The sequence below is a fragment of the Plectropomus leopardus genome, chromosome 24, assembly GCF_008729295.1.
Source record: "Plectropomus leopardus isolate mb chromosome 24, YSFRI_Pleo_2.0, whole genome shotgun sequence".
Classification (NCBI taxonomy): Eukaryota; Metazoa; Chordata; class Actinopteri; order Perciformes; family Serranidae; genus Plectropomus; species Plectropomus leopardus.
Window position 1 is genome coordinate 8,869,101 of NC_056486.1, and position 26,359 is coordinate 8,895,459.

Below are 26,359 nucleotides of genomic sequence, written 5' to 3' on the forward strand. Positions count from 1 at the left end.
CTAACCGCATGGTGGTACACTTGGGTTTTAATCCCAATCTCTCTATACAGTAAACAAGGAAACACGTGACTACATTTTTTTTTTCTCCTCCGTGACGGGCTTTATGATCCGTCCGCCCATCTGTGTCATGGGTACATCAAGTTGCCGGAAATGATCAACAATAAGGCCGAAAACCATTATTGCCTTCAAAGTAAGATAATAGTCCCAATATTAAATATGAAGTTATATGTAAAACAAAAACATACTGTGCAGATTTTCTATTAGAGTCCATTAGAGGAACCAAAACACCCCGTCTATGACATGAATAACCAAAACATATGGTTTCCCTTCTACTTTCACACTCACGTATGTGTGACGTCACAAATTTATCTGATGAGATGCAGCTCCAAAATACTGTCACTTCTTACACACCAAAGGCGATCAGGTGGATTATGGGCCTCTTTATTGCACAGTGCACTCCTGTAAACAAAGTATGACAGTGGGATGGGAATTAGCATTGGTCTTGGCACAAGTCATTTTAATTTAACCCCACCCCAAAAAACACAGGAATTTCATGTTTTATATATATATATATATATATATATATATATATATATATATATATACACACATATATGTATATGTGTGTGTGTGTGTGTGTATAAAGCATTAAAACATGGTATGATAGTACAGCATATATTATTTGTCTGTTACAATGCCTCAGGTTGCATATTCACATGCATTACACTTGAAATACATGAATGTATAAAAATGATCAATTTTTAATATAAGAGAGGACTAATGAACTTATTCGACATTTAAAACAGCGCACATAAACAGCGCCATGCTAATTATGTATGCTAATTACCATACTGTCATTGTCTTCTATGAGCTAGCCAAAAATAACGTGTGGCTACTGGACAATAATAAAAAGGACAGCTAGCGCTAATAAACCGGATAACATTATGCATTAACACATCATAAAGGCACACAGGAAAAAGCATAAAATATTACCTGTAAACACAGTATAACCGTGAAATGACGATGGTAATCAGAACTGGCACCATGATAGGTCTGGATAACACCTGGAACAAGTAAATAATTAAGCTAATTTAAAACAATAAGTGACAGTTTTAGTCTTTAAAAATAATAATTGTGGAGTGAAATAAATGATAACTTGGTTTAAAACATATGGCTTAAACTTGTTATAAGTAAATTAGACCGAAAAAATACAAAATATTAACATTTGAAGTCTTACAAAATCAGATATTATCCCAGACCAGCAAGAGAACAAAACCTACTTTCTTCTTCTTCTGCTTTTTCTTCTTCTTCGTGGCGTTCGTCTGCGCGCCCACGCACGTGGAGGGCGCTGTTAATTTAACCAACTCTGTTACATAGGCAATTATGTTTATTGTTCCAGAGATTAGACTATATATTTAATTATTTGTATTTATTTATTTATGAATTTAAATACAGTCTATGGATGTACCCTGCATTTTACTCCCTTATACCACAATGCAGTGCAGTCGTTTATTTCCGAAGGAGAAGAAGAAGGTTGAAAGCTTGGTAGCTAGCATGTGAGCTAAAGTAGGTTGCTCTATTTACCAGCTGAGTCTGCATTTGCCTTCCTCTGAGCCAGATTGCACACACCCATTAATAAAAACACCTTAGACAGGCAGTTTAGGAGCAGTGTCTCCGGAGGGAAAGAGAGCTCCCTTTGGCTTAGACTTTGGGCTTTATTACTTAGGAGGCATTTTAAACGCACAGAATACTATACCAAAAAAAAAAAAAAAGACAAGGTTTAGTACTTTACCTGTTGATATAAGCGCTTTTATTTTGAAAGTCGCGACCGGAAGCGTTTATTTTCCCTTAACTCCTCACTTGACCGTCTTTCCGTATACCCCGTGATATCCAAAACAACACAACAAAGTGGGAGAAACATGGCGAGCGGAGAGGAGGCCAGAAGACGCCCCTCGGTTACCTCCTCTTCGGTCGGCCTTGAGGCTCTGTTCCCCGCGGGGACATCGGAGCAGGGCTGCGGGAACCCGGAGCTGGTCCGTCTGCGGGAGCGTCTCCAGGGCTGGCTGTCTCAGTATGAGCCGCTGCTGCTGTGGGTGCAGAGGCTGCTGGTGTGGGAGAGGCCGTTGTACAGCATCTCTGTCGCCCTCACTCTCAACACATTATTCTGGTAACCGACCGAGTCCGACTTTAATCACGTTTTTACCCTTTTTGACCACGCTGTGTTGTCGCATTGACCACCATTAGCTAGCTGGCTAACAGCGAGGATATTAACAGTGAATGTCAGGATAAGTTAGCTAATCCCACGTCTTTAGCCTAATGCTAACGTAGCTTGCAAGACAGTTTAAACTTAATTTGCAGCACAACAGATTTGACACCATGTATTAAATACTATCAGAAAAACCTCATGACGCTGACAAAAATGTGAAAAACAGTTATTATGAGTTGTTACATCCGTTAGTTTTTGTTTATCTTAATCCTAACAAACGCTCATGTCATGCTCAATGGCCCAGGCCTTGTTGGCCAGCTGTCAGTGACAGCCCACCAACAGAGGTGCTGTGTGGATGTATTTATTATGTGTTATTTAGAAGTGAGTCTCGTGATATTTTATGTACGTTTAATATGTTAATGTGCTGAATACAAGTCAGTTGGTTGACGACGCTAAAGTTTCCGATTCAGTAGTTAAGGGAAGAATAAAGGGAAAAGTAACTTTACCCTTAAACACCTGAGCAGATTGGCTCGATTTCTGTCAAAGGCACAAGAGGAAGGGCAATAAGCAACTAAATGAGAAAAAAAACATACAAAAAGTTGCAACAGCATAACCTGAAAATAAGTAAACAAAAGTTTTTAAAAAATAAAATAAAAACATTAGACCAGGTCCAGCTCAAAATCCACTATACTCTGACATGTCAAATCCGAACTAGATCATCCCAGAGAGGCTAAAAATTATGTAAAATACAATTTTAGATTTGTGAAGAAAAAAACTAAATGAAACATACACTTTCTATTTTTTTATTTATTCATTAATTATTATTAATTTTCACAAACAGAATAGAGGTTGTACAAATCTGAAACTGAGTTTTTGGTTCAATGTGATCTGCATGTGAAAAATGCGGTAAAATCTTTTTTCTTTTGTATTTTCACAAATAGAATGAGGTTTCGCAAATGTGAAATTTGGTTTTAAATAATCTAAAACCTCTCTGCGATAATCTAGTCCCGATCTGTCATGTCTAAAGGTGTTTTTTGATCTGGCCCTGCTCTATTTTGGTCTCCATGTGGAAAATGCAGCAACGTTTTCCTTTTTGCATTTTTGCGAATAGAATAAAGGTTCCCCAAATGTGAAAGTTGGTTTCAGACAGTGTTGAGACTTTCCCTGAAACTTCTCATATGCTTTCAGATCAGTAAGGGCTGAAAAGAGCTGAGAGAAGCTCGTTAAGCATTGCAATTTATTTTCCCCTAAACTCTCCACTTATCTCCTAAGTTGTAAACTGACTTCAGCATTGGTGGCCCAGGCCTTGTTAGCCAGCTGTCAGTATTAGCCCACCAACAGAGGAGCTGTGTGGATGTATTTATTAAGTTTAATTTAGAAGTACGTTTTGTGGTATTTATTGTATGTTTAATATTTTCATGTGTTCAACATAAGTCAATCTGTTGGCTGTTTACCTTTGTCGCCACAGGCTGCTGTCCTCCACCTCCCTGCGGCCTCTGTTCCTGCTGAGTGTGTCCCTGCTGGGACTCATGCTGCTGGAGAGATGGAAGCCCAAGTTGCCCATGATTACTGGTGAGCCCAGGCCTTTTTGTAATTTGAATCTGGTCCTCAGGCTTTGTCACTCATTGCCAAAGCAAATGTTCGCTGTTGCTGAGCCAATTAAAATCTATATTTGTGGAACATGGACCTTTCACTGGAGGGAGAAGCCTGCCCTGACAGTGTTTACACTTGGTGTATTTAACTGCCTAAGATAATTTATTTAATTTGCATTAAGGTGATATTTCAGATTTTTTCAAGTATGTGGTTGGTCATGATGTCAGTCGGCATTTAGTAACAGGCTGAAGTCTGACATGGAAGTTAAGCAATGGACTGCTGTGGATTTTGATCAGCAGCAAAACATATTTTATCCACCTAAAAAAAAGTCCTATCCCAAAAGGAAAAAAAATCAGTATCAGTTTAAGTGTACACTATATTTAGAATATTTTCTTGGTTTTAAGTTAATGTCATAGTAATTTCCAACAGGAAAATTAATCTGTTATATTGCTCTCTTCAAAGCAAGACTCCGCTGAGAAAAACAGTGATTTTACATCGCTGAACACAGGAGCTTCTGGTCTACTGCTGCCTTGAACAGTTATTTTGTTTGTGTTTTGGGTGTTTAACAGGGTTAGGTTGGATTCACCAAAGTCACACAGTAACAAAAACTGACTCACTGATCAAAACAGCAGTAGACCAACAGCTCCTGTGTTCAGTGAGCTAGAATGAAATCTGAAAAAAATCTGTGAACAAAAAACCTTTTTACCCCAATAGGCTCTATAGCAATCTTGAAAAACTTGTTTGCAAAAACATATTTTTTGTTCATGATCTGATCTGCTGCTGATTGTGTGTTTTCTCCTACTGCAGTTCAGCATGCAGAGGCTCAGCCCGTACAAAGGTTTGTACTGTGTGTACATTATCAACAGATTACTTGGAATATATTTGTCTTAATAACACTGCTCTTGTGTCTTCATATCCTAAAGTAATTCAAAACAAGAGCATCTGTTAAATTCCAACAGTGATAAGTCTGTCGTTATGCTCATATCATGTCACATATCACACCATATCATCAGAACTAACTTTTGGCTACCAGTCTAGTTTAGTATGTTATATTTGTCTGTGTGCATCTCCACTGTCATTACAATAGCATCAGACTGCAAGCATTCAAGTCATCAGATATTCAGTTTAGTATAGTTTTCTCTTGTTCCATGAACCCATCAAGCTGCACACTGGGTAGGATAAAGAAAAAGATTCTCAATGAGCCACCATTGATCTCACAATCAGGCTTGTGAAGCTCTTGGTAAAGCATGTACATGGACAAAGACGTAACAAAAACTTAAATTAACAAAGCAATGTTTCAGCTTAATGTAGTGTATTTCACACATCATTTTTTTTACAGCATACGTACAACCTGCAGCTCTAAAAGTACAGTTTTGTGTTCTTTGCAAATATTAATTTTGTCACACTCTTCCTGTGTGTGTATTCTTTTTTACATCCAGTGACACAGTGAGTGTGGAGCCGCGTTTGCTCAGCGTTCCTGAGCTCAGCCACCATCTGGCTGAAAGCTACCTGACCTACTGCATGTACCTGCAGGAGATGCTGCAGTACAAACGACAGAACCACGGCAAGGTACACTTTGACTCTGCCCACTGACACACAAGAGATTTAAAGGAATAACCAGTAGTGGCAGACATTTCTCACACCCTAAATGTTTTGAATTTGGTTAACTGCAAAATCAACCTCGACTTGATGCAGTGGGGCTTATCTCAGCAGGTGCTGCAGTTGCAAGACTTTCTCTTCTATCATGCACAAACACACCTGCAGAGATAACATTTCCTCATGTTGCAGTCATGCAGCTTTAAGGTGTAATCTCCTAATTTCTATCACTTTTTCTGTTCCCCCAGTTTTGTGTGATGATGTGCAGCGGCTGTTTTGTACTTGCCGTGGTCGGACATTATGTACCAGGAATCATGATCTCCTATATTATTGGTGAGTCACCTCATACCTAGTTGACACAAAGGAAGTGTTGTGCTCAGCTTTGAATTTGCTCTGGATTGCGTGCTTTCCCTGACAAACAGAGGGTGTGTGATTATAAGTAATGATAGTGGTTAATGGTGTAATTACTTGTGGTTTTACATTCCCTGTTAAATTGTTTATTAAATATTAGGAATCCTGTTGGTGCAGGTGTAACTTGACACTCATTACAGAAGCAGCATTTTTTTTTGTGCACATTTGCGTCATCTTGCTCGCTCGTGAACAAAAAGAGCAGTGTAAAGCTGTCAGTGTTTTCTCTGTGTACCTGTTCAGTCCTGAGCGTGCTGCTGTGGCCGCTGGTGGTGTACCATGAGCTGATCCAGAGGATGTACACGGGCCTGGAGCCGATCCTGATGAAACTGGATTACAGCATGAAGGGAGATACTGAGCCCCGCAAGCACGACAAGAGGAGTGAGTGCTGCTAATATCCTCAGGCTATTAAAGCAGGCCTAACATGTGTATTACATCAAATTACAATCCTCCAGCTAATAAAACACATGCTGGTGTTTGTGACATTACTCTAGGAATTAAGCATGTGAGGAGGAAGTGTAACACGGAGCTTGTATTGATGTGGATCACCTTTCTTTTCCCTCTTACTGATACCCAAACTCATTGTAACACCTCATGTTACATAACTCTGTCAATAGAACAGAGTTGAATATTAAGGAAGTGTGATAATAAGTTTCTCTGCTTACATTTGTACGTAGCTCTGTAACAGTACAGTGCTTTGCAAAAGTAATGGACCTACCCAAAATAGTTAACTCGAGATAATATATAGTTTATAATTAGCAATAGTTATATTATCATTTATAATTTATTTTTATCAGTTCATAACTAGTAATGTAATGTCCACCTGTGTGCAGTCTAAGTGTAACATGATGTTAGCATATTTACACCTTTTCCGAAAATGTCCGCAACACCACCAAACAAGTGACACCAAGAAGACAAGGAGCTCGTTTTTTTCTCTTGACGTTTATATATGTGTATACGTGTTTTTAACAGAAGTGAAGAAGGAGGTGGAGGAGGGGGATGAGCCAAGAGCTGAAACAGAGAGCGAGAGTGAGGAGGAGCTGTCCTGTTTCGCCCCGACGGTATGGAGACACACCTGAAAACTCATCCCACATTACACTGCCACACAGAGTAGGCTGTTAGGAGGGTGTGTATAGCATGAGACCAGTGTGAGGAGCAGGGTATGTTGTGTATGTTTTTAGCTGGAATGGAAATGGAGCCCTGCAGTGTGGTGTAGAAAATAAGTTCAAGCAGTATGTATTTCAAGTACTACCACATTCCATTAGCGTAACTGTAGTACAGGCCTGCACTTTAGGTTTAAGTTTTGTAACATAAGTAACTGTAATTTATCTGACTGGTTTACTGCTGTGATACATTCCAGTCAGGCTGCACAATGAATCATATATTTTTCTCAATCTCAGTTTTTTCTTCCTCGAGTTAAATCAATATCTCAATTGTCTGAGATATTGACATTTGGAATGCGCCCCATTCTCAAAGAAAACTACAAATCAAATTGAGCTCTTGGTAAACCAACAGCCAGCCTCTGCTGCAGTGGCAGCCTGTGGAAAACTGAATTTTGCGACTGCAGACAGCCAAAACCAAAATCAAGTGTCTGCAGCAGAAGGCGAGCTAATCCCTCTCAACGGATCATCATCCGTTGTTTGGAAGTATTTCAGATTTAGGGTAAGTTAAGTTAAGAAAAAACTGATTATACGCAAAGAGTGCACTACTTGACTTGTGTGTGTGATGCAAAACAACACATCTAACTTGTTCAACCACATGAAAAAACACAGAAAGCTCCAATACGTTGAATGCATGAAGGCACGGAAGTAGGGATGCATGATAGTAAAGGCTCCATATCGTCACATAATAACTTTAAAATGGAATATCGGAATTGCTAATTTCTGCTGGTATCACAAACTGATTTTTTAAAAATAATTTCAATTTTTTTTTTTTTTTTTTAAATATGCACTGTAAATAAGGACTAGTCTTATTTTCCAGCTAAGACTTTCCACGTGAGCAGAATGTGCAGTAAAAATATTTTGTCCCTAAAATCTTTTTGGCCATGATCATGCAGCCCTCGTCCTCAACAGTGAGTTTTTACCTCAGGAATCCAGTATGTGTGATGATGACAAAGTTGATGACAGTTGTGTTTAAGCAGTGATGTAACGCCGTGGTTTTCTTTGGTCAGGTTGATGTGAAGACCACAGCTCTGGCAATGGCCATCACAGACTCAGAGCTGTCAGATGAGGAGGCGTCCATCTTGGAGAGCGGAGGGTTCTCAGTGTCCAGAGCGACCACTCCTCAACTCACTGACGTCTCTGAAGGTGAACGACACCACACTTCAATTTATGCACATACAAAACTATTTTTTACAAGGATAAGTTAATGGAGGTGTTGCAAATGTATGTCAAGGTAGTCCAGATATAAATTCACGCAGTGCCAGGAAAATTTGCTGATTTATTTATGTCTGGCTTCACTTGAACGAGTAAAGGCATGCATTCACTGTATTTGAATGTGATGAACTTGACTATTATATACAATAAGAAAACTGTCTAAATTTCTTTTAAAAATGGTAAGAAGGCGATGAGCAATGACAATAGAAATGACAAAAAAAATTGCAAGAAATGAATAAAAAGTGCAAGAAAATTACCTGAAAATTAGTAAAGGAGAAAAAAAGAGGAAAAAACAAACAGGGCAAATGAGACCTGGATAAAGTACTAAAACATTTTTTATATTTACATATTTTTATAAAAAATATTTAACCTTGCAATTTGTTGAACATTTCATTGCTCATTGTATTTTTTCCCATGTGTTTTTAAATGAATCACACTAATGTGCTCGGGTTTAAAGGGATAAATATTGTAAAAGGCATCTGACAGCAGCACAAGAAACGTAATGTTGCTCCAGGTTTTAAATTGACAAGAAATTGACTGCTTAATTTTAACATGGATTTCTATGCTTATTTTGCATGTAACATTACACAGGATGTTCCAGAGAATTTTACAACGAGACACTAAATAGTCAAGTAAATGTATTGGTAAATGTGTATGAACCCTGTATGATACTCAGGAAAATGTCTCGATTTTTAAATTATATCTGTCTTAGATGTTCGAATCTGATTTTTCTCTACTACAGACCTGGACCAGCAGAGTTTACACAGTGACCCAGAGGAGGCCTACCTGCGGGATCTCCCCGAGTTCCCCTCAGTTGAGGAGTTCCCGTCCATCGAGCACAACCTGCTCCACTTCCCTCTGCGTGGCCCCGGCCAAGCTGACGGCGCCCAGGCTGGTGCTCAATCAGAGAGCGAACCGCTGAGCCCCGCCAGCCTTCTCATCCAGCACCTGGCATCTCCGCTCCACTTTGTGAACACACACTTCAACGGACATGGACGACCACCTGGGGGTGTGGAGGCCGTGTTGCCTGGTGCGGGGGAGGAAGCGGGGCGGCAGGAGGGAGAGGAGAAGGAAGCCGAAGTAGGTCAGGGTGTACAACAGTCCTTGGAAGCCTTGAGCGAGGAGATAGTGAGTACGGCCATCTCCACTGTGGTGCAGAACACTCTGTCGGCTCTGCTGCGCTCCAGCGAGGCCAGCGAGGAGCCCTCTCTGGCTGAGTTCCTTCCTACTGAAACCCCACCAAGCGCTTTGGAGATCTCCACCACTGCTAACACTACAGTTACTACAATAGGGGTGTCTAGGGCTGACGAGGATGAGGCGATTACGACGGAAAGCGGCAACGGCGAGGAGATACCTGACGACACACTAGTTCCGACCGAGGAAGAGGACTTTGAGCTTCTGGACCAAAGTGAACTGGAGCAGTTGGATGAGGGGTTGGACCTCATCTCTGACGGACAGGCGGGGGGAGAAGCTCCAGAGACGCCTCTGTCTCCTCATCATCAACCGCAGTCATAGCTTCCCTGTTGCCTCCCCCTGAACCCCCTCTGTCTGTTTTTATTTGTACGTTAGACCGTCATTATATCCGTACATACCGCTACATACAAAACATTTATCAAAGAGTTTGGAGTTTAAAACTGTTGGTCGGTGATAGAGTGGCATATGGTTGAGATTACTCGGTGATCACATGACAAGGGTCTGTTCAGCCTCGGTACCATTTCTCGTGGCCTGCTGGTGTCCTGTTTAGGGCTGAACTGGTTCAGGTTAACAGCTTTGTTGTCAGGGGTTTGCAAAGCATTTTATATTTGGTTTTGCTCGATCGTCAAACGCTGAAATCTGCTTGATAAATTAGCGGGCACATTTCTCACTGCGCCGTGAAAAACCTGCCTTTATTTTTTCTATCGTGGCGAAGAGCTTAACCCTTCCACCTTGTTTTCCTTCAGATGTTTATCTAGATGGTATTATGACGAGTTGAAATGTTGGATTATATATCTATTAATATATGCTATAAATTATTTAATTTAACAGTCAGTTGATGAAACAGTCTGACAGAAAATTGAATCCCTTCAGTTGCCCATAATGATTGTATGGTAATTGTTTTAATGATGACATCATGGACGTCCAGGTTTGAAATGTAGTTTCGTATACCCAGTTAGTAAAACAGTAGTATTATCCTTCACTTTATCCTTCCCTCCAAGGTTACAGTTTGGACCACAGACTGTATGTAAAGATGGACGATGCGTCTTTACTTCCTCCCACAGTACAAAAATGAGGCCAAAATATTTAATTCTGTGGTATGCACCCCACTGCATATGCGCAGTGGTGTTTCTCCTGTTGGCCCCGCCCACGAGTTCCTGCTCAATTTTACATAGTGATGTCACAGATTTTTCAGTTGATATTTTAATTTAATTAATTTATTTTTTTCGGCCTGAGGAAAGTTTTGCTTTTATAAAACCTCCATGGATTAAAAATGCATAACAAAAAAAGTCATAATTGACCTTGTTTTCAGTTTGAAGTATGCTGTCAGCAGTCTTACAAATGTCTCTTTTACAATTTTGATCTATGGGAAAATGATTTTTGAGTCAAAGGGTATTTTTTCGCTTAAAATAAAGGCAGTTAAGGGTAGCGTGAAGGTTACATCTTGTTACTTGTGAATCATGTTCATGTAAAATGAATTATAAAGTAGATTGTTGCTACGTTTTCTTCATATTTGTTCAGTATGACGTTCTACAATGTTGAACTAGCGGTAGGCATGGTTTTTAAGAGCGTGCCATGGATGCAACAAACAGAATGTGTCTTAAGCTACAAGTCTCAGCGGCATCAAGTTACTGCCTATACACCCACCCAACCAATCACAAGCAGCGCCGATGATTGTGGGCACACCGATTGGCACAAACAACTGTCAATCATTTCATTGTAACTAAATAAAACCAAACTGATGAGAAAATCAAACGCTTGAACATACAGCAACGTGATAAGAACCACACAAAATGAAAAATTAGTTGGACGTGTAATCAGATTTTTTAAATTCGTCCCATGTCCTATTTATTTAGGTGACGGGGGCAGGGTTTATGACCCATATTGACACCAGCCACTACATATTTTGGCTTCACTTTTTGGGAGCTGTCATGTCGTCCATCTTTATATACGGCCTTTGGTTTGGGCAGAAGCATTCGGTCATTGGTGGTCTTTCACTTGTTGCCTGGAAAATGGAAACTTTGACATTGTTGGATGTTGACAAGTCGTTGATCTTTACCCGTACACATAAGTGACTTTGTGGCAAGATAAAAGAAATGTTCCCGAATCTTTTCTCTGTGATTGATGCCTCGATTGTATTCTTCTTTGCAAACAGAATTTAATTTCATACATCCACATGTAATTGTCCCATAAGTCATTAAATTTATTCTTGATCTCAGTTAAAAGACACACTGTTTGTTAGATAGGCCCGTCTATACCCAACTATTTGTTACATGTATAGTCATCACTGGGATCTGTATATTTACCAAATAACCTCCTTTGTGCCACGACAAGTCCATGCATGCCATGCATCACGCATGTATTTACCATGATCAATATTTGAGGTCAGTCTTCAAAGGAGTGTTACCGTTCCTGGAGCAGATTTTGTTTCTGTTTTTGGAGGGACATAACAACACATTGTGTATCCGGCCGCTGCTGGGGATTTATGGAAAGTTTTTGACAAAAAGAAATCTATGCTCGACTGTATAAAGAGGCCGTTTTTGCTTTTGTAAACCACTCAGCATCCAAATCTCAGGGGTGGGTTGTACAAATTGAATATAACATTGCAGAATATGTGTCCATTTCCAGACTTGTCGTAGTGCACTGTATTTGTACTAACCTTTCCTTTTTTCAGTCAATGCCTCCTTGTGTATAGTGTAGAAATGCTAAAAAAAGGAACGTGTATATTCTGCATGTAAAAACAGCACTCTGTTCAAGTTCTCCTTGTCAGCTGACAAAGTACTGCACAATTTGTGAGAAAAAAAAGTCAATTTTAATGTTTCAGGTGAAAAGAGCCTGTTGAATTCAGTTTGTTACATATTTAATTACTGACATGGGGAGGAAAGTTTTGATGTATCCTCATTTTTCAGACTGCCCAGCTGTAAATGTAAGCGGGTGGCGAGTGGTAACATCAGATTCAGTGAAGGATATTAACAGACTAGTTTGTGTATGGTAGTAGTGTGTTTTATGCTTAAAAATATCGCTTCTTGAACTATAAAAAAGGCACTTACTGAACTGTACAATTTTAAAAAAAGGAATATATTTTCTAATTTCTCCTTTTTCCATAAAGTACTCAGTTTGATCTTTTACATCTAAAAATATAACAGCTACGGACGGGTTTCACAAAGCGGAAAAGATTTATTGTCATTAAACTGGTAAAATAAAACTGCAACACCACATGTGAAAGTAAGAGAATAAAAGAACAAACTGAAACAAATTGAAGATGTGGTGCTGGAATTAATTTGGATTATTTCCTGGGATCATTTTAACTAACTTCTACCTTGTGTTGTTTTTGTCTGCATTGTCAAGTGTTTGGCAAGGGATTTTTTCTTCTTAATGTTTTTCAACTGTCTTCTTTATTTATAACAACTGTGTTACTTCCTGATGCAAGTTCTTTTTCCTGGAAAAGAAAAACAGGTTTTAGTACCTTACAAACAGGTTTAAAATCGCTGTATGTATAGCTCCAGTGTGTAGGATTTAGGGTAATATATTGGCAGAATATAATATAATAAGTATGTTTTTCTTTAGTGTATAATCACCTTAAAATAAGAGTTGTCGCATTTTTGTTACCTAAGAAGGAGCCATTTATACCAACATAGGGAGCCTCGTCCACAGTGTTTGCCATATTGTACTGCCATATTTCTACAGGAGCCCAGAACGGACAAACCAAACACTGGCTCGAGAAAGGGCCATTTGCGATATGTTAACATCATCATCAAGTTATCAGACTCGCAATCTGCAGTCCTCACCACTCAATAACTCTAAATCCTACACACTGCTTCTTTAAATAGTAACAACAGATTGTTGCAGTGAAAATGTGTGTTTTGCAACATCCCTCTGTATTTTCCTAACCTGACGGACCTGTCTGAGTTCAGTTGCCGAAAGATGAAGTCTCTCCTTCAACTCATCTCCGATGGTCACGTCATGCAGCACAGACCATCTACCATCTGTAAATGTTACTGGGACTGAGAAGACGATGCCATCTGGGATATTATAGTCACCTACAAATAACCAAGAAAAAAATATAATTTCAACACCAGCTAGAGCAGCCAAAATCAGTGTCTGATGTCATGCTGTTTCTTCACCTGGGCAAAGTACACCCAGAGAGAACACCTCATCTGGACTACAAATGCCATTCCAAGCCTTTAGGACAGCCAGGATCCCATTGGTGAGCGACATGGCAGCTGCTCGGCATTTCTTTGCAGCCACAGCTGCACGCTGATAACGCACCAAGTCTTGGAAGTCTGTTTCCAGCCATTTCCTGGAAGAGAGAAGGAGATTAGCAGTGTATCTCAGCTTGAGATGTTTTTGATCCTAGCAGTTAGATTGCTGGGCCAGATGTACTGTGCAATCAACATTGGCACAGACTGAAGTTTTGTAATTTGATATTAGAGAAGCCAGACCTTATCATGTTGTGTTTGTTTAGCCTGGAAAGTACCAGGTGGGTGGAGGGAACCAAACAAATCCATGTCATCAAGTTAGATAAGCCATTAATCTAATGTTTAAGGCAAACATTTACTTAATCAAAAACTTTTTTTTGTAACAAACCTGTCATGGAGAATCTTTTTGGCTGGCTGGGAAAAGAAAGCAGGTCCTTTGATTGCCCCATCATAGTTAAAAACTTTTGCTCTCTGCAGGTCAATGTGGAAACTGCCACTGATGTTTCCCCACACCAACATATTTGTAATATCTAGAAAAGAAGACGTAGACATAATTAATCTTGCAAGAGAAAATGACCAAAATGCAATTGGAAAATACACCAGTCAGCCAAAACACAAAACCACTGACAGGCAGAGCAAATAATATTGATCATCTTGTTACAATACAGTGGGCATCATGCAGCAATATTCTCTTAAAGTACTCTTAAACAGAGAAAATATTAGAACAGTCAACTCCAGAACAAATTGTGGATAAGAGCAAAAATAAGAGAAAATAAGTATGTGTATCTTTTCTTGCATGAGGCCCAGTGTTCTGGGCCATTGAGTTCTTTGGGTTGTGAGGTGGGGAAACAGCATGTCCCATTACAGCTTGTTCAGGTTTGGGATTTGAGGGAATTTGGTGGCCAGGTCAACGTTTTGAACTCTTTGGCACGTTGATGATTAATGTTCCTCACTTTATTTTTCATTTTTTGGTGGTATATTAGGTCCAGAGAGAGAGATAGTGTGCTACCTGAAGTCCTCACGTTCAGCTTCTTTGCAATGATTGCCTTGGCTTCGTTCTCCAGCTGTGTTGCCATGGTGACAAATTGGTGGCTGTCAATGGAAGGCGCATTGTCCAAAAGAAGCGAGCATCGCAGGTTGACGAATGAGTCACCAGACACAATCACCTTAACCTCCTTGTTGGCCCTTGTGTCAATCAGCTGTCCGTACTCTCTGTACCTGTCTGAGATTCCCCTTATCTTCATTTTTTCCTCTTCCTCTGCATCATCAGACCACCTCTCATCCAGCAGTACAATCACATTGGCCTCTTGGAAAGCCTGTTCCAGATCTGTGTGTATGGTCACCTGTGGATAATACAGTTATATGGCTCTAATTTTCTTCAGATGCGGTTTAAAATTCTAAAAATACATGAAATATACTTGATGGAGCAGAGAGAGTGCCAGGTCCTCTGTCTCCATCTTCAGCCCCTGCAGTCTCTCCTTGTCTTCCTCCAGGTCCAGTAAGTGGAGGCTGACTGCGGACACATGTGGGAACATCTCAGCAGAGAGCAGATTGGGGATGAGGAATTGGCAGGTTGGGCTTAGAGCACTAGAGAGGTATGGAAAAATGTCATCTGTCAGCAGTCACACGTGTGAAACATTTCCACAGAAATAAAAGTATTTAGAATGAGATTGTCTTTGGTTTTGTGTTTCCAGACTTGGGGACTGTTTTTCTATATCAGAGGAAGGGGTGGCTGGGGTGTCAGCAGGAAAATAAATACAAATTGCCAAAAAAAATTAAGAAAAAAGGTCGCCAAACTTTAAAGAATCGCCTATATTGCCCATGCCTTCTAAACCTGCGGACCCCTGTGTTAAGGCATATCTTCTTTAAGAATCAGCAGTAAATACAGCCATTTAAATTTGTATACCCCTCCCTTAAGCCAAGTCCCTCTCCAGTGCTTTAGAAATTATTTGACATGCCTCCCCCTTTTTGCATCACACACTCTCCTCTCATATATAACAAACAGTCCCTAACCCACCTGCTGATCCATATGTGAAGGGGTTTGATAAGACTGACATGATGCTGCTTCTCTGCAATAAGATTCATCTCAGTCTCTAGATTCTCTGCAGCAACTCTCAGCATCATATCCGTATCCATGTCTGATGTGATATTGTAGTAGCCCTAAACAACCATGGATTGCAGAAATGGGCAGGTATGGAAGTTTAGAAGTGATTTAATGAAGAAAACCAAATATATGCCTACCTGACAGTGCTCCAGGAAGTCACTGAAGCCCCCTAAGAGCATTCCTTTCCCTCCTTGGTCAACCAGTTCCCTCCAAACCAGAGGAGACTGTATGTGTTTCCAGCCATTTCTTTTGCAGATAGTCTCCAGCCATTCCTATCAGGGACCAGTGAGAGGTCACATCAGGCACTTGCACAAATATACTCACAAAAAAAAAATTAATAACTTAAAGAGACTCAAAAGCGTCTTAAAACAGTATTACATGTCAGTCATTTCTTTCCTTTGTTGAAAGCATGTCAGCTAGCATAACTGTGTAACTAATTTTTATTTTTTTTTGTGCTTTTTAAAATTGTTATCATAATCAAATTGTTATTGTTGTTGTTTGTTTACTTTTATTTATTTATCTATTTATTTATTTATTTTTTTCTGGCTGTAAAGTTACTAATGATCCAGTGGGTTGGAGGTTGGGTAGGAACTTGTTTCAAATGTATCATGTTCAAGCTGTATTTGTTTACTTGTTGTAATTTATTTGAAAAAAAAAAAACCCAACTTGATAAAAAAAGGAAAGTCTGAAAGAAAAGAAAAACAATATTACCTTCCACTCATGCGGGAGGATGGAGATCTTTTGGATCCTGAAGTTTGGCAGACATCGCTGCAGACGGTCTGCTAGTAGTTCCGCTTTGGCGTAATGTGGACAGTCTGTTTTTCCTGTCGAGTAGAAAATAATTTTAAACAGTTTTATATACAACATGCAGTATTTATATTTCGATAAACTATATGTAGTTATATGAAATGAAACATTACCAGCGAGGACAAATTTAGCCATTGTATCCGCACGGAGTTGGTTGCTAACGGTTGCTTAGAAACCATGGACGTTGCACTTATTTGTGTCCGTGTAGGAAATACTCCAACAAAATAATCCGCACGTTTTATAATAACTGTGGGTTTATGACTTGAAACGGTCACATGTTATGAACCGTAATATACATTCTACATGAAACATATTACATAAAAAAACACAGTGTATTATATTTGACATTACGTAGTGGTGTGCCAAGTTACAGAGGGGACTAAATATGGCAGTGCACACAGCATTGAGAGCGCATCCCCGAGTGCATGCGCGGAGTCGGCGCGTGAGGCTGTCAGCTAATATGTAGTACACTAGTATAGACATATGCATTGGACTTTCTTTTGTCTTTAATAAAGCTTTGTTTCTCTTCGCTAAATAACATTTAAATGTTACATGGTCTAGCAAGTGTCGAGTCACCGTGGGACAAATATTCGTACGTTTTCACGGTTTAAGTAAGAAGGTAGGGGCTTAACTAAGCTAACCTTTGCTAATGTAAGCTGGTGTTTTCATACTTGACAGAAGCAGTCTGTTGACCTTGTTGGCAGCTCAGTTGTAGTACTTTGTAACTCTGGATACCTACATAATTTAACAGCCTGTGTGGACAAAAATGTAAAGCGAAACCAGTCGGATACTTTGGAAATACAACGTCAGTTGAGTAGTAGCTAAAATGACCTTTTATCATGTAATAACGTTTCTCAATTTTAGAGCTAAATACTGGGTGGAAATCACCAGAAGCTCCACGATACGATATCTTCGTTATACTTCAGTCACAAGACGATACTATTGCGAAATATTAACATATATGACATTTTCACGTTACAATAATTGTCTAAATAAATAAAAAATATTGCGCTGTCACGTTATTGCAGAGTTATTATTATCAGTAAACACACGTTAAACAAACGTATTATTACTGTAATTGAAACTTGATTTTTTTTTTTTACAGATGAAAGTATATATCAGGTGAGATTTTCCGTTCAGTTGCATTTTTTTTTTATCAACGTCAATAATCAAATATATATATATTAAAACAGTCAATTTTTATACCATGTTAAACCACAAAACTGGTATATCGCTGCATTCCTAGCCATATCTTGTGTCATAAATTAGCGCCTTTTTCCTCCACTAGTTTTATTGTCAAAGGAAAACTTTGTCAACCTTTGTGTTGTCTAATAAGACAAAGTTTTCAGTCTGTTCATCACACTTCAGTCATTTTTATTGCAGCAAATTGTAACTACTAGACTGAAAAAGCATTTTATTTAGTAGGCTACCAAAAGTCTTATTTGTCTTTGTAAAACGTAAGAATTTATATTGTAAGAAAAACCGGATACTTGCGTCCGTGCATCAATACAATATTGCCACACAAAAATATCCAGACTATCAGTTTTTGTCCCCACCCCTAGTAACTACTTGATGTAGTCAGTTATTTGCTCCACACAGCAACAGTGCAGTAATTAATAACTCCCTTGTGTCTTGTTCCCATTTTCTCCCCCTTAGATCATCCCCTTATTAGAGAAAAGATGTCTTTCAGGGTGACAGAGGGGGTCATGAGATGTGGCCAGCGTTTTTGCAGCCGCAGGTTTCTATGGCAACAGCACAGCTTCCTGGTCACAGCCAAAGAAGACGCATCTTTTCCAAGTCACCAGGTAGCAAAGATCACGGGGACAAGGCAATGCCTGACAAGCCTGGATAAGAGTTTTAGTTCGATGAGGTTTTACTCACAGAGTGGAATTCACAGCGAACACTTGAAAGAGAGGGAGCAACATCTTTCTTCTTCACTGTCAGATTCTTCGCTGCTCGTTGACATCCAATCTGATGAGACAGTCTCGAGGCAGACACAGTATAGTTCGGCCTTCTTGGACCACCTTCAGCGTTGTGTCTCTCCATCAGATGTCTTGGACCTCACCTGTACATTCGCACCCACAGCTCAACACGTCAGCTACTGCCTAAGCAGAATGTGGTCCCTCACTAAGAAGATGACAAATGAGCAGCGACGCTGTGAGCTGCAGCTGATGTTTAAGCATCCTGCTTTTGAAAAGCTGCTTCAAACAGCCTTGAAGGAACTGAGAAATATGCGCCATGTGAGCGTGGCTTTTGCTCTCCAGAGTATGGTCAATCTGGGTGTTCCTCAACGTAGCCGTGTGATCCAGACGTTCCTCCGAGCCTGCCAGGTAGGCACTGAAAGATTGTTAACCAACCAGCAAAAGTTTTTATTTTGCCAATATTTTTGTATTGTTGTTCATCCAAATACATTTTATGTCCACTAACAGGAGAATCTGAGCAATTTTGATGAAAAGACACTGTCCATCTTGGCCTCTTGTCTGGGATGTATGGAGGAATGTGCGAATGTCAATGCACTGAAGATGGGAATGAGGTCAGAATGATGAAATGATGGATCAGTGAAAGATAAAAGCATCAGATTTAAGAATTGTTGAAGAAAATTGAATCTTAATGACTAAATTCAGGGTTTATACGGTCATGAAAAATCTATAAAGTCATGAAATTTGCAAATAGCAATTGCCAGGCCTGGAAAAGTTATGAAATATTGTTTCACAAACGTGTGTAATAACATGATGTGTTCAAGTTTTTTGGCTGTGATAAATGGTGTCATTTTTGTTGATTAAAAAAGAAAATATGCCTACAGGTCAAATGCAAAATACAGCTATTTGAAGATGTATGCCCCTCCCCTAAGCCAAAATATAAAACATAAGTGTGTCCCCAGTGCTTAAAAAATATCTGACATGGTTCCCCCTTTTTCAACACCTCTTCTCCTCCCATAAATAAAAAGGTCAAATAACCAACCAAAACCTTTAAAGAAGAAAAATTGCTATTTTATTCTGTAAAATATGCACACAAAAATGTCAAGAAAAAGCCAGATGTTTTTTCTTTAAATTTACTAAAAATGTCAAGAGAAAGGCCACATATTTCTTTTCTTTCAAGGTTGCCAAAAAGGCCTTTTTTTTTTAAAAAGAACACTTAACAATAAAAAACATATTTTCTTTCCCAGATTGTAAAAAAGTTTTTTGACATTCCTCCTCCTTTTTGCACAACCTGCCCCCTCACTCATAAATAATGAACAGTTCCTTAATTATATTTAAATATTCAGTTGTGATCCTGTGCTGAAGTCATTTTTTTTGAATGATATGTAAAAATGCTATTATATAGTAATGAAAAATAACCTATAAGGAGTCTCAATGGTTGTTATGGAAATGTGTGTATGTAAATGTATGGTTAAACTATGTATGAACCCTCTATGCAGATGCTTACCACTACTTTACTGTGGCTTTGTCCTAGGTTGGAAGTTGAGGCCCGTCTCCCCCAGATCAAGAATGTAGTTATTCTCCAGATCATGATGCGTCTGGTGGGGAAAGATGCCCCAATGAACCTCAAACGGAAACTCGAGGTTGGTTTATGAGTCTTGGTTTTCACCATATTTGGTATCCTTTTATATGCAGTTTTAAAATGAATCAGATCATGATTGCCATCTGTTGTGCAAGCATGTGCGTAACTGCTTAACATTCTCTGATATCAAATTTCTGATTGTGACATCTTGGAGTTTTTGAAGCACGGGAATGAACAAAAACAACCCTTATTGTTGTTTTTTTCCCCCTGTAACTGAATCCATTCCACTTTGACACTCATTCTGTGCTCTGCCTCCCTCAGAAAAAGGCTTTATCAATGACCGACCAGTTCAGCCTTGTCAACAGCCAGTACATGATCATCACTATTGCCACAATGGGCTTCTACTCCAGACCATTGCTGGATGTCTGCAGTAAGATGATCAGAGGTAAAAAACCTTTCCACAAAATAAAATGGCTTTGAGCTATAGTCTTCAGATGTTATATTTTGCAGCACAGAATCAGATGGGGAGCCTGAAATAGTCAACTTTTAAAAAGACTTCTGTTTTATAGTTTTACCAACCTGCTCTCCCTCTTTGTTTTTTTTTTTTCCCACATCTGTCGTCTCTGGTAGAAAACCTCTATGGAATCCCTTTCAACAAATTGTTTGGAATCCTGCAGTCTTGTAGGACTCTAAGCCACAGAGACAAAGATCTGTTCACTGACTTTTCAGACTACATTGCCTCTTCCATAGACATTTGGACCAAAAAACAGGTACTACACCACACAACTATGTTGTTTTTCTCTTTTTTTTTTTGGCTCTGCGGCGGTGATAGTCAAGGCCAGAGGCATTTTGTTGTAGGGTTGTCCCGCACATTCTTGTGAACGCAATATTTCAAGAACACCTCGGGAATTTCTTCATTTTTTAAACAAACGTTTGAGTAGATTCAAAGATGAACTGATTTGACTTTGGTGGTCAGAGGTCAAGGTCACGCTGACCTTGCATTCGTATCAGTGCCTGGATTTAGAGGTAAGGGAGAGGTATTAAGAGACTGGGAAATCAGGAGGCTGGCCTGCAGCCTAATGAGCAACCAAAACTTTTCGAAACCTGTTTGTGAAATGTTACCTACATTCTAGACGCTAACAGACAGTTAAACAAGAACCTATCAGTAAATACTTAAAGAAAACCAAAAAGCTCAATTGTCCTCTATTTTCTATTTTATGTACAAAAGTCTCTGACTAATAAGTAATCATTTCAATTTTACTGTTTTTTTTCATGCCAGCCATCAAAGTGTAAGACTTACCTCCTCTCTGCTCAGGTGATCTCCATCTTGTCGATATTTGAGGACCTCAACTTCTGTCCCTCTGCATTAATGGGGGCATTTCTGGAGATGGTGATCGCCAATCCAGACGCTCTGACGCTTAAAGACCTCCTCTGTATCCTCAAGGTGTATTCCAATCGTAACTATGATCTGCAGCACCAAAGACAACAGTATGTCGCTGACACGTCGCTGACACGTCGCTGACACGTCACCATCTTTGTTTCTGCATAACTTACATGACTTGAGGTTAATTTCACACTTCATGTATTTGTTGGGTTTTATCAAGGTTCCTGGATAGTCTTACCATGGCTCTAGTCTCGTATCTGCCCACGATGTCTGAGTTTGAGTTATTAAAGGCTGTGTATTATCTCTGTCTGCTGGGCCACTTCCCCGCTGCACCACTGGAGCAACTCCTGCAGAGCAGTACGCTAGAGAAGTTTAAGACTACAGGTAACACACAAAATCACTCTTTTTATTTTTGCTGTGTGACTTCTTATTCTCCTCTTAACCTCTCTATTTCCTCTTGCGCTTTGTTTTTTTGGATTTCACCTGTCTGAACTTTCTCTGTTTCTCCTCAGCGCTCTGGAATCTCTCTGCCCAGCAGGAAATGTTTCGGTTAGTGGACTTGTGCCTCCGTCTTGATCGTCCTCCACTTCCTCAGCCCCTCACAGTCCCCCCATCTGTCCTGGGAGACCCTGTCCTCAGAGTATTTCCAGTGAACTTGAAGCTCTCGCAGTGCTTGCGGAGTGTGTTGGGAGACCAGGCAGAAACAATGCTGCAGGAAATGGTGGTGGAGAACTTCTACGTCATAGGTGAAGACATAATATGTTCAGGGTTTGTGTGGTCATGGAATTTGTAAATAGCAATTCCCAGGCCTGGAAAAGTTTTGGAAAACCAGATATACGCCGATGTATTTAAGAACAGTTAGAAATTTTAAAATCCATTGATAATTTCTGTTTTTATTGGTTCTGGCTTTGATAAATGATATAATGAAATTGCCATTTTTTAAAAATTCTTTTTTAAAAAAATGCCATTTTTTCCTCTGTAAAAACAGCCAAATTTTGTTAAAGAAAAACAACTCAAAAAAAGAGAGAGAAAAAAAGGTCAAATATTCAAAGAAAAGGGTGTGTTTTCTTTAAAAAACCACCCAGTAAAAGAAATAGATAATACCGCCACTAAAAGTTGTATGACCCTCCCGAAGGCCAAAATTTAAATAACATAAGTCCCTCGCCAGTGCTTTTTGTACCACCCTCTCCCCTTTCATAAATGAAAAATTGTCAAAATTTTTTAAAGTGAAGAATTCACCAACATTTTTTTTTTTAATTTACCAGAAATAAAAATAAACACTGCCTGTGTAATGTGTAAAAATTCAGTTCTAATCCTGTTCTGAAGTCGTTATTTTTGAAATGGTATATCTTTAAAAAGCTATTATATAGTAATAAAAAAGAACTGATAAGAAGTACCGTTGGTCACTTCAGAGAATGTATTGTCAACAAACTTTGCCTCAAAGTCATAGAAATTTATTGGTAAAAATGTGTGAACGCTGATGAAGGGAAGTTAGAGTTTAAGGACGATTTGTTATACAGTGAGTGGATGTCACAGTTTCAGCTTGGGCATTTTACTCTGAAAGAAAACAGCTACAGCACACAGCTAATTTATAAACAATGATGCAAGCAAGCCCTTGTGTTTGTGTGTGTTGCCTGTCAGACGCTGTGATAACCAAACCTGTGCCAAACCACACCTCTGTGACTGAAGCAAGTGCAGGAGAAGAGCGGTCTCCAGCAGAGAGCAGTCAGAGGTAAGATGTCAGCTCTGCAGTCGACATCGTCGCCAGACTAAACTTTTTTTTTTTTTTTTTTTTTTTACATATTGTGCTTATGTCATGTTTGGTAAAGTCTGATGAGGTGATAGCAGGTGGAGAAGATGTTTGGGCGTTCTTTTCTGGTAATGTCGGGTATTGACGCATGCCATAAATGCGTGCATTACACATCGGATTCCACAACTCAACATGCAACAGAACAACTTCTTGTCAATCTAAAAATATAACATAAAAAAGTGCCTGAAAAGCAGGACAGTTTTTTTTTTTGTATTTTACACAGGAAAAAAAAAAATGCTTGAAATTTAATTTTGAACTCTTAGTCATTTTCTTTTAGTGAGCAAAAGAAACGGTAGAAAAGCTGCCTCAGCTTAATAAATCATGAACAGAAACTCAACAGATTTCGTGAAAAAACAAACTCATCCAACAAATTTAAAGAAGAAATAATTACTACCTAAATTTTAAAATTTTATGAAATTGTGTTTGCAGTTTTTGTTGCATACTTCTAGCCTTTGAAATGGTTTCCATATGACTTTGCATTTACTGTTTTTATTGTTGATATTATGTGCACATCTATAGTCATTTAATTTCTTCATCATGTCATCTCTCTTACACTATTTTAGTCATTACTGCACAATAATGTCTAAAGTTGTTCTGTTTTTACATAGGCCATTCAGTTCTGTAACTAAATGGATTTCTCTTGAGCCTACTGATACATTTCCCCTCTTGAAAAAATGGCTCTGATGATATACTGGAACACAATATACTGGAAAATGTGTAGACACAAAGTTGATGTATATGATTTATTGTTAATTTGCATAATGTCTATCATTGTGCATGGAAAGTAAAATTAAAACAGAACTTTATAGATGATTAAAATTGAAAAACAAAACAAAACAATAACTGAGACAAAAAAAAAGAAAAAATCCCAAACTATAATAACTCCACTGATTAAAGATCTGCTGCTACATGTGTGTGTGCGCGCGCGCTCTGAACACAGCTTTGTCTCACTTTAAAGAAAGCCACAATCTCTTATGTCTTTTTCAGATTTCACATTTTCGTCTGTCAACCTCTGTTCAAATTTTGACATTTTTAAAGCTGAGAAACTCCTTTTCTTGATGTCCTAGAACCGCAGTATTTATCCCATCACGCTCTGGTTTTTGCTACGGTACGTCCAATCCCTGTGGTCGTCTAGCTGTCAAGATTCGCCATCTGAAGATCTTGGGATATAACCCTGTCATGGTGAGACTCAGACATGATCATGATTTCAGTTTGTTTAAAGAATCGAATTTGACACTTAACCTGGTGTTAGAGTAATATTTCTACATTTATTTCTAAACATGCATTCAACCACGTGGTTCTTTCAGATATGAGTTTAAATTTCCCCAAGAAGCTGGGTGTATATGCTGAAAAAAAATTGAACACAACACTTTTGTTTCTTGCTTCCATTTTTCATGTTTAAATTAAAGAACCAGTGATATGTGTGCTCTCAATCAAGATGCTAATTAAACAGCATCATTACAACATGTATGTCCACTACACATGTCAATGACTTTTTTTAAGCACTTTAGGGGAAGAGCACACAACTTTAAATGGCTGTCTTTTGTGTTTATTTTACCACCAAGTTTTAAAGAAAACATGCCTTCCAAAATTGCAAGCCTGTGGTTTGGAAACCATGTTTTCTTTAATAACTATTGGCTTTTAATAGTTTGTATGATTGTTTTACTTTGTTAAAACAAATGTTGGTGATTTTTTTTTCATTTAAATTTTGTAGCTTAAATATTTTTGGCTATATATTTATTTATTTTTCTTAATTTTTTTTTAAAAGGCATTTCTTTTTTTAAATCACTAAAATAACAATATATCATAGCCAGAAACAGAAATTTTAGTTAGATTTTCAAATTTGCGACAGTCCTTCATTATGTAGGATTCTGAAAATACCTTTAAATAGAGTTTGGGTGTTGTGTGTATGAAATTCAGAAGTTGGGCATAAAATATATATTTTGGGTCCTTGAAAAGTCATGGAAAAGTTCTGAACTGACAACTAAAAGTTTTGTCTTTGAAAATGTGTGGGAACCTTGTATGTGTTCTTCTTCAAACAACAAATTATAATACCACTTTTTGAAGACGTAACAGTGTTGAGCACTTCAGTTTTAGCAAAATTTACATGATCCAAATCCTGTTCCCCAGATAACGAAGCCAGAGCTGTCGTCTGCGTTGGAGGAAAACCTGACGGATTTCCTCAGGGGACAGATTTTTTCAGAACACCACAGATCAGACACACAACCAGAGGTGGACCATCTGGGATCTTGAGGACTGATGTCAGTGCTAAACACATGCCAAAAGCCACATCTGGTGCAATAAACTCAATCTGTGCAATCATGAACACACAAACTGTTTTCTGCTGTTGAAGGTTTGTAAACAATTAGGAAGTAATAATATCTTAAAGTATTGATATAAATGTGCTCTGGATAAAATGACATAGATAAAGAGAACCTGAACTTTGCTTTTGGTGTTTGTCGGAGGCGTGACTGTGGGGGATGAAAAGAAATCTTTTATCGCTTGTTTTTTATCATCTTTCCCAAAAAGGCTCAAAAAGCTAACAGAAACAATCTCGCTGATGCTCGTGGTAGCCGATGAGTAAGAACTGCGCTGCTGAATGAAACCAATAAAAGCAGTGTGTGCACTTCCAATAACTGCACAGAAAGTGCAAGGTGAGCAAGGTAAAGGTGGAGTCCCTTTGAAGCAGCTACATCTGCAGAAAGCAGCAGAAGGAAAAAAAAACGGTAGAGGGAGGGAAACAGGAAACGCTGCACATTGTTATTGTTTGAAGTGTTTGCGTCTCCTTGTTGTGTATCTGCTTCTCATCAACCTCAGTGATGTTAACTCTCCGAAAACACCATCTGATGTTTGTGATTTCTTTGAAATAAGAGTGCGCAGGCTGGAAAAAGGCGCGTGATGTTAATCACAGTTATATTTACAGTTTGTAGACGCCTCTAACGGCTTTTCTCATTTTTGGAACTTATGATCGCTCATGATTCACATATTGCCACACAGGTTTGCTGACTGAGTGTATCCTCTGAATGTGGTTAAATCCCCTCGTTCAGACACCACCGTGTTTCGACCACAGAGTGGGGTTCCAACTACAGATACATGTGTAAGACTGAATGAAACAGGAAGTTAGGTACGTTATTTTTTTATTTTTACAACCACAACTCAAAAAGGAAGTGCTACTTTTGCTG

The 26,359-nt window shown here is 38.9% G+C and overlaps 3 protein-coding genes across 3 annotated transcripts; 2 read left to right on the forward strand and 1 right to left on the reverse strand.

Moving 5' to 3' along the window:
* The first annotated feature begins 1,865 nt into the window (after positions 1-1,865).
* On the forward strand, positions 1,866-12,628 carry retreg2 (reticulophagy regulator family member 2). Its single transcript, XM_042513044.1, has 9 exons — positions 1,866-2,167; positions 3,675-3,778; positions 4,607-4,637; positions 5,239-5,368; positions 5,644-5,728; positions 6,047-6,184; positions 6,776-6,864; positions 7,974-8,109; positions 8,921-12,628. The coding sequence occupies exons 1-9, from the start codon at positions 1,920-1,922 to the stop codon at positions 9,691-9,693; spliced, it is 1,734 nt and encodes a 577-aa protein (XP_042368978.1). The 5' UTR covers positions 1,866-1,919; the 3' UTR covers positions 9,694-12,628.
* mdh1b (malate dehydrogenase 1B, NAD (soluble)) lies at positions 11,202-16,659 on the reverse strand. The gene is made up of 10 exons (XM_042513045.1): positions 16,596-16,659; positions 16,387-16,499; positions 15,813-15,947; positions 15,589-15,731; positions 14,990-15,158; positions 14,581-14,914; positions 13,960-14,101; positions 13,497-13,672; positions 13,273-13,412; positions 11,202-12,811 (listed from the first exon to the last, which is right to left on the reverse strand). Exons 1-10 carry the CDS (start codon positions 16,615-16,617, stop codon positions 12,755-12,757), a joined length of 1,431 nt encoding a protein of 476 aa, XP_042368979.1. The 5' UTR covers positions 16,618-16,659; the 3' UTR covers positions 11,202-12,754.
* Positions 16,660-16,916: 257 nt separating this feature from the next.
* Positions 16,917-26,268, forward strand: fastkd2 (FAST kinase domains 2). Its single transcript, XM_042513102.1, is given in 13 exon segments — positions 16,917-17,101; positions 18,139-18,812; positions 18,912-19,015; positions 19,936-20,044; positions 20,305-20,428; positions 20,614-20,753; positions 21,299-21,471; positions 21,588-21,751; positions 21,880-22,113; positions 23,009-23,099; positions 24,245-24,359; positions 25,308-25,413; positions 25,416-26,268. Coding segments are annotated over 12 exon segments (2,124 nt in total). The 5' UTR covers positions 16,917-17,101; positions 18,139-18,161; the 3' UTR covers positions 25,529-26,268.
* Positions 26,269-26,359: the final 91 nt, after the last annotated feature.

What these genes read in the sequence shown, in the direction of transcription:
- mdh1b (XM_042513045.1), bottom strand. Translation starts at nt 16,617, where the DNA reads ATGGCTAAATTTGTCCTCGCTG. An exon ending in ACTTCCTGGAGCACTGTCAG is followed by an intron (nt 15,732 to 15,812) that starts GTAGGCATATAT and finishes ATGGTTGTTTAG; the next exon opens with GGCTACTACAATATCACATC. An exon ending in CGGCAACTGAACTCAGACAG is followed by an intron (nt 12,812 to 13,272) that starts GTCCGTCAGGTT and finishes TTTCTTTTCCAG; the next exon opens with GAAAAAGAACTTGCATCAGG.
- retreg2 (XM_042513044.1), top strand. Translation starts at nt 1,920, where the DNA reads ATGGCGAGCGGAGAGGAGGCCAGAAGACGCCCCTCGGTTACCTCCTCT. An exon ending in AACGACAGAACCACGGCAAG is followed by an intron (nt 5,369 to 5,643) that starts GTACACTTTGAC and finishes CTGTTCCCCCAG; the next exon opens with TTTTGTGTGATGATGTGCAG. An exon ending in CATGATCTCCTATATTATTG is followed by an intron (nt 5,729 to 6,046) that starts GTGAGTCACCTC and finishes GTACCTGTTCAG; the next exon opens with TCCTGAGCGTGCTGCTGTGG.